General features: G+C 40.5%; 1 protein-coding gene across 1 annotated transcript in view; it reads left to right on the forward strand.

Moving 5' to 3' along the window:
* Positions 1 to 12,065, forward strand: part of SORD (sorbitol dehydrogenase) — a 64,949-nt gene that overhangs the window by 45,299 nt on the left and 7,585 nt on the right. Inside the window, exon 8 of the mRNA XM_075857868.1 lies at positions 3,514 to 3,689. Coding sequence (XP_075713983.1) covers positions 3,514 to 3,689 — 176 coding nt within the window. The remainder of the gene's footprint in view (positions 1 to 3,513; positions 3,690 to 12,065) is intronic.

The raw sequence follows: 12,065 nt of genomic DNA on the forward strand, positions 1-12,065 counted from the left end.
AGTTAGGCCTCATGCACATGAACTTATTTTTTTCCCTCCCGTAAATACTGGCGTAAATACGGGTCCTTGGTCACACGTATTCGACCCGTATTGCACCAGCATTTACGGACCCGTGCCCATAAATACGGGTCCGGTGTCACCAGTATTCCACCCGTATTTATGGGCACGTTTTCGCTGCAAAATTGCACTGCACTAATCAGCTGCCCTTCTCTCTATCGGTGCAGGATAGAGAGAAGGGACAGCCCTTTCCAAAGTAAAAGAAATTCATACTTACCCGGCCGTTGTCTTGGTGACGCGTCCCTCTTTCGACATCCAGCCCGACCTCCCTGGATGACGCAGCAGTCCATGTGACCTCTGCAGCCTGTGATTGGCTGCAGCGGTCACATGGGCTGAAACGTCATCCCGGGAGGCCGGACTGGAGGAAGAAGCAGGGAGTTCTGGGTAAGTATGAACTTCTATTTTTTTTTACACGTTTATTTATATTGTGATCGGTAGTCACTGTCCCTGGTGCTGAAAGAGTTACTGCCGATCAGTTAACTCTTTCAGCACCCTGGACAGTGACTCCACTGACGTCGCCTAGCAACGCTCCCGTAATTACGGGTGCACACATGTAGTCACCTGTAATTACGGGAGCCCCATAGACTTCTATGGGCCTGCCTGTGCCGTAATTACGGCCTAAAATAGGACATGTTCTATATTTTTCAAGGGCCCGGGCACCTTCCGGTAAGCATACGGGGAAGTACCCATGGCCAATAGAAGTCTATGGGCCCGTAATTACGGCCCGTGATTACGGGCGTTTTTACGTTCGTGTGCATGGGGCCTTAGTACGGTTGAAAAAAGACACATGTCCATCAAGTTCAACCAAGGGATTGGAAAAGGGAAGGTCAACATTTCTACACATAGGAGCTGATACTTTTTTGTTCTAGGAAATTATCTAAGCCTTTTTTAAAGCCATCTACTGTCCCTGCTGTGACCAGCTCCTGCGGTGACTATTCCATAGATTCACAGTTCTCACAGTAAAGAAGGCTTGTCGCCTCTGCAGGTTGAACCTTTTTTTTCTCCAGACGGAGGGAGTGCCCATTTGTTTTTTGAGGGGGTTTTACATGGAACAGGATTGCCCAAACAAAACAATTTAAAAGTAAGGGTTCGTTCACATCTGCGCTGGGGTTCCGTCACACCTTTCCGTCAGGGAAAACCATGAACAGAAACCTAACTGAAACCAAAGCTTTCCCTTTGCATTACCATTGATTTCAATGGTAATGCTTCCGTTGCAAATGGTTTCCATTTGTCTCCGTTCTGTAAGGTTTCCGTTGTTTTGGTGGAATCAATAGCCTAGTTTACTGCGCTATTGATTCCACCAAAAAAACTGAAACCTTACGGAATGGAGACAAACGGAAACCATTTGCAACGGAAGCATTACCATTGAAATCAATGGTAATGCAAATGGAAAGCTATGGTTTCCGTTTGGTTTCCGTTCATGGTTTTCCCTGACGAAACCTATGAACGCAGATATGAAGGAAGCCTAAACCATGAACGCAAAACTCTTGCACTGCTGAACACCCCTCCTCTGGCAGCACATTACTCTCCCAGCACCCTATCACTCCCCCAGCAACACAGCGTGAAGGGGCATTGCATAGGATTTTTTGTCACTGGATGTTATTGTCTGCTGGTAAGACAACCAGAAGTAACTGCGGGTGTTTCTTGCCATGATCACATTTTTTTTTTCTTTTAAAAAAGCAGTTTTAGGAAAATGTTGGAACTGCTTCTATGTAATACCAAGGTTCCCATAGAAGTCAGTGCGAATAACCCTGTTAATATTTTCACTTCTATTAAGTAAAATGTATGTAGAATGTTTTTATGCTTATGCTTTTTCATATTGAATCAATATATTTTACGTTTTAATCCGTTAGTGACCGCCCGTAGGTGTTTTTACGGCAGCCACTAACGGGCTTTAGTCCAATGCAATAGCCTTTTTACGGCGTTGCATCAGAATAAATAAACAGAGCAGGGAGCTGTCAAATCTAATAAAGGCCCACAGGTCTGCCTCTAGTTAATGCCTTGCAGATGCCTGTCCGTTTTACACGGACAGGCAGTAATACACTTCAATACAGAAGTGTTGTAGTGTATTATAAAAGCGATCGGCTGATCGCATAGTGAAGTCCCCTAGTGAGACTAGTAATAAAGTAAAAAAAAGTTTAGGAAAGTTTAGATAAATAAGTGGGAAAAAAAAATGAAAAACCCACTTTTTCTCCTTACAAAATGCTTTATTATTAATGTTTTTTTTTTTTTTAAAGTCACACATATTTGGTATTGCCGCATCCATAACGACACCAACTATAAAGTTATTACATTATTTAACCTGCCCGGCGGAAGCCGTAAAAAATAAAAAAACAATGCAAGAATTGCTGTTTTCTGTGAATCCTGCCTCAAAAAAAAATGATCGATAAGTCGCATCTACTCTAAAATGGTACCAATTACAAACTACAGGTCGGTCCGCAAAAAAAGGCCTCATACAGCTGCATCAGCGGAAAAATAAAGAAGTTATCGCTCTTCAAATATGGAGACCCAAAAACAAATAATTAAAAAAAAAAAGTATTTTCACTGTGTAAAAGTAGTAAAACATACAAAATCTCTATAAATTTGGTATTGTTGCATACGTAACAACCCGCTGAATAAAGTTATTGTGTTATTTATACCACACGGCAAACGGTGTAAGTTCAGGACGCAAAAAAAGTGGCACACTTTTTTCTATCCCCTCCAAAAATGTAAATAAAAGTTAATCAATAAATTATATGTACCCCAAAATGGTGCTATTAAAAAATACAACTTGTCCCGCAAAAAACAAGACCTTATACAGCTAGGTCGACGCAAAAATAAAAAAGTTATATCTCTATGAATGAGAGGATGGAAAAACTTAAAAAATAGCTTGGTTATCAAAGAGGTTTTCCCATGAGAGACATTTATGACCTATCCTGTGGATATGTCATAAATGTCTAAATATCATAAATGTCATAAAATATCCTGTGGATATGTCATAAATGTCAGATAGATGGGGTCCCACCTCTGGGACCTGCACCTATCTCCAGAATGGAGCCTCTAAACCCTGTTCAGCCGCTCAGTGTTGCGGCTGAATGAGGTGAATTCCGACCATAAAAAAGGTTATATGGTCGTGAGTTACGAAAACAGCGTAGCTCGCACGCTACACTGCTTCTGTAACTGGCATGCACTACTGTGGGTGTTACAGAAACAGCGTAGCTCCGCAAGCCGCAACACAGGGCGGCTGAACAGTTTAGGGGCCCCGTTCTGGAGATAGGTGCAGATGGGACCCGCATCTATCTGACATTTATGACATATCCTGTTGATATGTCATAAATGTCCTTCATGGGAAAACCCTATTTGGCCTAAAATAGGCTGGTCACTAGAGGGTTAATGTGGTGTATGTTTTATAGGGCTTTCACGCTTTGCTTATGACATGTTTAAACTTCTGTCTATGACTGTGGAATCTTCCCTCAGATCTATCTCCATCAAGATTAGAAAAAGCCAAAGAAGTTGGAGCTGATTTTATTTTGCATGTTGCCAAAGAGACCCCTCAGCAAACTGCTCAGAAAGTTGAAGAATTGCTAGGATGCATGCCGGAGATCACCATTGAGTGCACGGGAGCTGAGGCTTGTATTCAGACAGGAATCTATGTAAGTAGTCACAAACTCCTTGTCAGAAGATTAACCCCTTCAGGACTGAGCCACTTTTGGACCAAATGACAGAGCCTCATTTTTTAAATCTGACGTGTGTTACTTTATGTGGTAATAACTCGGGAATGCTTTTACCTATCCAAGCGATTCTGAGACTGTTTTCTCGTGACATATTGTACTTTAAGTTAGTGAAAAAATTTGGTTGATATATTCAATATTTTTGTGTGAAAAACACCAAAATTTAGAGAAAATTTGCAAAAAATTTGCATTTTCTAAATTCAAATGTATCTGCTTGTAAGACAGATAGTTATACCACACAAAATAGTTACTAGCTAACTTTTCCAATATGTCTACTTTAGATTGGCATCATTTTTTGAACATCCTTTTATTTTTCTAGGACATTACAAGGCTTATAAGTTTAGCAGCAATTTCTCACATTTTCAAGAAAATTTCAAAAGCCCATTTTTTTAGGGAACAGTTCAGTTGTTAAGTGGCTTTGAGGGCCTTATATATTAGAAACCCCCACAAATCACCCCACTTTAAAAACTTCACCCCTCAAAGTATTCAAAACAGCATTCAGAAAGTTTTTTAACCCTTTAGGCGTTTCACAGGAATTAAAGCAATGTAGCGGGGAAATCTACAAATTTCATTTTTTTTGGCAGAAATTCCATTTTAATCCATTTTTCCTGCAATACTGAAGGTTTTTACCAGAGAAGCACAACTGAATATTTATTGCCCTGATTCTGCAGTTTTTAGAAATATCCCACATGTGGCCCTAGTGCGCTACTGGACTGAAATACCGGCCTCCGAAGCAAAGGAGCACCTAGAGCCTTTTAGGGCCTTCCTTTTCTTAGATTATATTTCAGGCACCATGTCAGGTTAGAAGAGGTCTTGTGGTGCCGAAACAAAGGAAACACCCCAAAAAATACCCCATTTTGGAAACTAAACTCCTTGAGGAATTCATCTAGGGGTGTAGTGAGCATTTTGACCCCACAGGTGTTTCATAGATTTCATTAGAATTGGGCAGTGAAAATGAAAAATGACATTATTTTCCAATACCATGTATTTTTACCTCAAAATTTTTAATTTTTTCAACAAATAAATGAGGAAAAGCACCCCAACATTTGTAAAGCAACTTCTCCAGAGTACAGAAATACCCAACATGTGGTCATGAACAGTTGTTTGGGGAAGCGGCAGGACTCAGAAGGGAAGGCACGCCATTTAGCTTTTGAAGTACAGATTTTGCTGGTTTGATTTCTCTGCACCATGTCGCATTTGTAAAGCTCCTAAGGTACCAGTACAGTGGAAACCCCCCAAAAGTGACTCCATTTGGGAAACTACACCCCTAGAGGAATTAATCTAGGGGTGTAGTGAGCATTTTGACCCCCCAGGTGTTTCATAGATTTCATTAGAATTCGGCAGTAAACATGAAAAAAATCATTTTTTTCCACTAAGACGTAGCTTTAGGTAAAAATGTTTCATTTTCTCATCAAATAAAGGAGAAAAATCACCATAACATTTGTAAAGCAACTTCTCCAGAGTACGGAAATACCCCATATGTGGTAATAAAGTACTGTATGAATACACATCCGGGCTCAGAAGGGAAGGAGCGCCATTTGGCTTTTGGAGAGAAGATTTTGCTGGATTGGTTTTTCTGCGCCATGTCGCTTTTGCAAAGCCCCTTAGGTACCAGTACAGTGGAAACTCCCCAAAAGGGACTCCATTTGGCAAACTAGACCCATTGAGGAAGTCATCTAAGGGTGTAGTGAGAATTTTGACCCCACAGGTGTGTCATATATTTTATTAGAATTGGGCAGTGAAAATGAAAAGTTACATTATTTTCCAATAAGACGCAGCATTAGTTAAAAATGTTTCATTTTCTCAACAAATAAAGGAGAAAAAGCACCGTAACATTTGTAAAGCAACTTCTTCAGAGTAGGGAAATACCCCACACGAGGTCATAAACTGCTATTTGGACACACAGCAAGGCTCTAAAGGGAAGGAGCGCCATTTAGTATTTGGAGTGGAGATTTTATAAGATTAGTTTTTTGACACCATGTTGCATTCAGCTATAGTACCAGTACAGTGGTACCCCCCAAAAAATTACCCCATTTTGGAAACTAGATCCCTCAAAGAATTGATCTAGGGGTGTAGTGAGCATTTTGACCGCACAAGTGTTTTGCAAAAATGAGTAAACAATAGATGTTGCAGATTCAAAATTGCTGTTTTCCACAAATATGCCATTTCAGTGCCCAATGTGTTGTGCCCAGCTTGCACCACCGTAGACACACATGCCATAAATTGTTAAGCGGGTTCTCCAGAATACCCCATATGTGGTCATAAATTGCCGTTTGGGTACACTGCCAGGCTCAGTTGGACCACCATTTGGCTTTTGAAGCGCAGATTTTGCTTGGTGTATTAGTGGTATTTCAGCTTATAATGTGGGGGCATATGTGAGCTGGGCGGAGTACATCAGGGTATATGTAAGCTGGGCGGAGTACATCAGGGTATATGTAAGCTGGGCGGAGTACATCAGGGTATATGTAAGCTGGGCGGAGTACATCAGGGTATATATAAGCTGTGCGGAGTACATCACGGTATATGTAATATGCGCGGAGTACATCACAATATATGTAAGCTGTGCGTAGTACATCAGGATATATGTAATCTGTGGAGTACATCAGGGTATATGTAAACTGTGGAGTACATCAGGGTATATGTAATATGTGCGGGTACATCAAGCTATATGTAAGCTGTGCGGAGTACATCAGGATATATGTAAGCTGTGCGGAGTACATCAGGGTATATGTAAGCTGTGCGGAGTACATCAGGGTATATGTAAGCTGTGCGGAGTACATCAGGGTATATGTAAGCTGGGCGGAGTACATCAGGGTATATGTAAGCTGGGCAGAGTACATCAGGGTATATGTAAGCTGGGCGGAGTACATCAGGGTATATGTAAGCTGTGCGGAGTACATCAGGGGTATATGTAAGCTGTGCGGCGTACATCAGGGTATATGTAAGCTGGGCGGAGTACATCAGGGTATATGTAAGCTGGGCGGAGTACATCAGGGTATATGTAAGCTGGGCGGAATACATCAGGGTATATGTAAGCTGGGCGGAGTGCAACAGGTCATAATAGGATGATGTAATAATGGCGTGAATGAATAATCCATGGATTGGTGTGGTACGCTTGGAACCAATCCTTTATGCACAGGCCGGGTTTATTGGGTATTATACAAAATATCTGCGCTCCAGTGTTGCCTTATATTTGACTTCTTCACTAGCCCTATAAGCCGCACAAGGCACTAAAGTTTCCTCATCTCCGCTGCATCTACAGGGTCCACATGTGGGGTCCAGCAAATGACGATGTTGGGTATTTAGTGAAATTCGACTGGACCTAAAAATTAGTCTGGGTCGTCATTTAGCATCATTTTGCACCATTGCGTTTTGAGAGTCATAACGTGTTATTTTTCCGTTGACGGAGCTGTGTGAGGGCGCCTTTTTTGTGGAAGGAGCTGTAATTTTTATTGGTTCCATTTTGGGGTACATGCGATTTTTTTTTTATCACTATTTACTACATTTTTTCGGAGATGAGGAAACCAAAAAACAGCCATTCCAGCACGTTTCTTTTTTGTTTTTTTTTACAGTGTTCACCGTGCAGTACAAACAACATGTTAACTTTATTCTGCGGGGCGATACGATTACAGCGACACCAAATTTATATTGTTTTTTTCCGTTTCACTACGTTCCCACAATAAAAATACTATTTTCTAAAAAAATCATGTTTTACTGTCGCCATTTTCTGACAGCCATAACTTTTTTATTTTTTCGTTGATATTGCTGAGGGACGGCTTGTTTTATGCGTGCCGAACTGTAGTTTCTATTGGTACCATTTTGCGTTACTTGCAACTTTTTGATCACTTTTTATTACATTTTTTTTGAGACAACGTGACCAAAAAATAAAATGCGGTCATTGTTTTTTATTAAAAATGTTTACGGTGTTCACCATGCGGTAAAAATAATGTGATATTTTTATAGATCAGGCCGTTCCGAATGCGGCGATACCTATTATGTATAGTTTTTTTTCATATTTTCATGTTTTTTTAATAATAAAGGAGTTGATCTGGGAAACAGGACAAGTGTTGTTTTTATTATTTATTTATTATTTATTAACTTTTATTTATTTATTTTTCTTTCACATTTTTTTTAACTTTTTTCACTTTTTCTTTTACACTGACCTGGGGACTTGAAGATCTGGTCTTTTGATCCCCGCTACGATGCACTGCACTACTTATGTAGTGCAGTGCATCGTAACTGTCATTTTTCATTTGACAGTTAGCGTATTAGGTCCTGCCTCGGGCAGGACCTAATAGGCTACCGTACCTGGGCAACCAGGAAGCCTAGTAACGGCTTCCTGGTTGCCATAGCAACAATCGCCACCCGCGATCCACCGCGGGGGGGCCCGGGGGTTACAAAGGGAGCTCCTTCCCTCTGTAAACCACTTCAATGCGGCGGACGTCATTGACAGCCGCATTGAAGGGTTTAAATGGCTGCGAACGACGGTAACAGCCATTGCAGCGGCATGTCAGCTGTGTATAACAGCTGACAGCCGCTGAAGATAAAGCGTGCACAGCTCCTGTGCTCGCTTTATCTGCAGGGTGTAACTGTACGCCCGTCTGCGGGAAATCACTTTGATTTCGGACGTACAGTTACGCCCAATCGCGGGAAAGGGTTAAACGGCATCTTTGCTGCGTGGCATACACAACCAGCGTTTGTTTTTTTCGTTTTTCTTTTTTCTCTTTTGTAATTTCCGTTTTCATGTTAAGATGTCACAGATTTTAACAGTACTTTGTGCATAAAAGGCAACACCACACTAAATCCGTGATCCTTTAACCCCTTAACGCACCATGACATAACTGTACGTCATGGTGAGCAGTAAGTTTGCGCACCTTGACGTACAGATACGTCAGTGCTTTGACAGTTAACCGCTGCGCGGCGCTACACCGCAGCGGCCGTTAACTGTGCAGGGTGTCAGCCCTGCTCTCCCCGTTGCCGATCAGCGGCCTGTCGCCGCTGATATCGGCAGTTAACCCCTTAATTGCGGCGCTCGATTTTGAACGCCACAATTAAGATCTTTAGCGCCGATCGGCAGCCCCCATGTAAAATCACGGGGGCTGGCGATGGTACCCATGGCAACCGGACACCAGACAATGGCTTCCGGGTTGCCATGTACAGAAGCCTATGAGGACCACCCCGAGGGTGGTCGTCGTAGGATTCCTGTCAGTGTGACTGTCACGTCACAATGACAGTTGAAATGCATTACACTACGTGTGTAGTGTAATGTATTCCAGCAGCGATCAGAGCTGCAAGTCTAAGTGTCCCCTAGTGGGACAAGTGAAAAAAGTAAAAAAAAGAATAAAAATGTTTTAAAAAAAGTGTAAAAATAAAAGTTATAAGTGATATAAACAAGAACTGCTTTTTTTCCTATAATAAGTCTTTCATTATAGGAAAAAAAATGAACACGTAAAAAAAAAGTACACATATTTGGTATCACCGCGTTCGTAACGACCCCAACTATAAAACTATAATATTATTTTTCCCGCACAGTGAACGCCGCAAAAAAAATAAACGAAAAACAATGCCAGAATCACTATTTTTTGGTCACCACCCCTCACAAAATATGTAATAAAAAGTGATCAAAAAGTCGCATGTACGCCAAAATAGTACCAATACAAACTACAACCCGTCCGGCAAAAAACAAGCCCTTACACAGCTTTTTTGACTGAAAAATAAAAAAGTTATGGCTCTCAGAATACGGTGACACAGAAAATACATTATTTTCTAAATAAGTTATTTTATTGCTCAAACGCTGCAAAACATAAAAAAACGTATATACATATGGTATCGCCGTAATCGTACCGACCCGCAGAATAAAGTATAATAGTCATTTATAGCCCAGGGTAAACGCCGTCAAAAATAAATAAAAATCATTGTCAGAATTGATGGTTTTTGGTCACCTGGCTTGCCGAAAAATTGAATAAAAAGTGATCAACAAAATCGCATGTACCCCAAAATGGTACCAATGAAAATTACAGATTGTCCCGCAACAAATAAGCCCTCACACGGCTCCGGTGGTGAAAAAATAAAAAAAGTTCCGCCTCCCAGATTATGGCGATGCAAAATGTGCAGAGTGTTCCAAAAGTGGATAAGATCGGGCACCATTTATCAGTGCGACACCGGCCACATATCTGTGGATTATTATTTATTTACCCCATTATTATACCCTCTTATTATGCCCCTGATGTACTCTGCCCAGCCTACATGTGCCCCAAGATTATAAACTGAAATACCAGCAAAACGCCAGAGCTACTACCAAGCAAAATATGCGCTCCAGAAGCCAAATGGCGTCCCTCCCTTCTGAGCCCTACAGCGTGCCCAAACAGCCGTTTATGTCCACCGATATGGCATCGTACCAAAAAATGGTACCAATAAAAACGACAGGTCGTCCCGCAAAAAATAAGCCCCCACACCGCTCTATTGACAGAAAAATAAAAAAGTAGTGGCTCTTGGAAAGCGGGGAGGAAAAACGAAAAAGCAAAACATGAATCAGTTCGTAAAGGGTTAATTACTTTCTAATGAAAAAACATTTATGACCACATGTGGGCTATTGCCGTACTCGGGAGAAATTGCTTTACAAACGTTGGGGTGCATTTTCTCGTTTATCCTTTGTGAAATTGAAAAAAATTCAACATTTTAGTGGAAATAATGTTGATATTAATTTTCACGGCCTAATTCTAATAAATTCTGCAAAAGACGTGTGGGGCCTACATGCTCACTATACCCCTAGATAGATTCCTTAAGTGGTGTAGTTTCCCAAATGGGGTTACTTTTGGGGGGCTTCCACTGTTTCGGTCTCTCAGGGGCTTTGCAAATTCGACATGACACCCAAAAACATTCCAGCTAAATTTGAGCTCCAAAAGCCAAATAGCGCTCCTTCCCTTCTAAGCCCCGGTGTGGGTCCAAACAGTAGTTTATTACCACATATGGGGTATTTACGTAATCAGGAGAAATTGTTTTACAAATGTTGGGGCGCTTTTTCTCCTTTATTCCTTGTAAAAATTAAAAATGGCTACCTTTTTTCAAAAAAAAAGTAGATTTTCATCTTCACATACTAATTCAAATAAATTTAGCAAAAAAACTGTGGGTTCAAAATGCTAACTATACCCATAGATAAATTCCTTGAGGGGTATAGTTTCCAAAATGGGGTCACTATTGGGGGGTTTCCACGGTTTTCTTCCCTCCAGTGCATTGCAAACGCGACACGGCACTGAAAACTATTCCAGCAAAATCAGAAATCCAAAATCCAAATGGTGCTCCTTCTCTTCTGAGGCCTGCTGTGGGTCCAAACAGCAATTTATTACCACATATGGGGTATTGCTATAATCGGAAGACATTGCTTTACATATGTTGGGGTGTTTTTTCTACTTTATTCCTTGTAAAAATTTAAAATTTCCTAATTTTTTCACAAAAAAAGTAGATTTTCACCTTCACATACTAATTCAAATAAATTTAGAAAAAAAACTGTGGGTTCAAAATGCTAACTATACCCATAGATAAATTCCTTGAGGGGTATAGTTTCCAAAATGGGGTCACTTTTGGGGTGTTTCCACTGTTTTGGCAGCACAAGGCCTCCTCACACCTGACATGGTACCTAAAATATATTCTAATAAAATAGAGGCTCATAATCCACTAGGTGCTCCTTTGCTTCGGAGGCCTGTGTTTCAGTCCATGACCGCGCTAGGGCCACATGTGGGGTATTTCTAAAAACTGCAGAATCTGGGCAATAAATATTGAGTTGCATTTCTTGGGTAAAACCTTCTGTGGTACAGAATTTTTTTTATTACAAATGAATTTTTGAAGAAAAAAAATGAAATTTGTAAATTTCACCTCTACTTTGCTTTAATTCCTGTGAAACGCCTAAAGGGCTAAAATACTTTGTGAATGCTGTTTTGAATACTTTGATGGGTGCAGTTTTCAAAATTGGGTGATTTATGGTGACTTTCTAATATATAAGGCCCTCAAAGCCATTTCAGAACTGAACTGGTCCCTGAAAAAATAGCCTTTTGAAATTTTCTTGAAAATATGAGAAATTGCTGCTAAAGTTCTAAGCCTCGTAACGTCCTAGAAAAATAAAAGAATGTTCAAAAAACGACGCAAACATAAAGTAGACATATGGGAAATATAAACTAGTATGTATTTTGTGTGGTATTACTATCTGTTTTACAAGTAAATACATTAAAATTTAGAAAAATGCTAATTTTTGCTAATTTTCTCTAAATCTTGGCGTTTCTTACAAATAAATATTGAATTTAA

The sequence above is a fragment of the Rhinoderma darwinii genome, chromosome 3, assembly GCF_050947455.1.
Source record: "Rhinoderma darwinii isolate aRhiDar2 chromosome 3, aRhiDar2.hap1, whole genome shotgun sequence".
Lineage (NCBI taxonomy): Eukaryota > Metazoa > Chordata > Amphibia > Anura > Rhinodermatidae > Rhinoderma > Rhinoderma darwinii.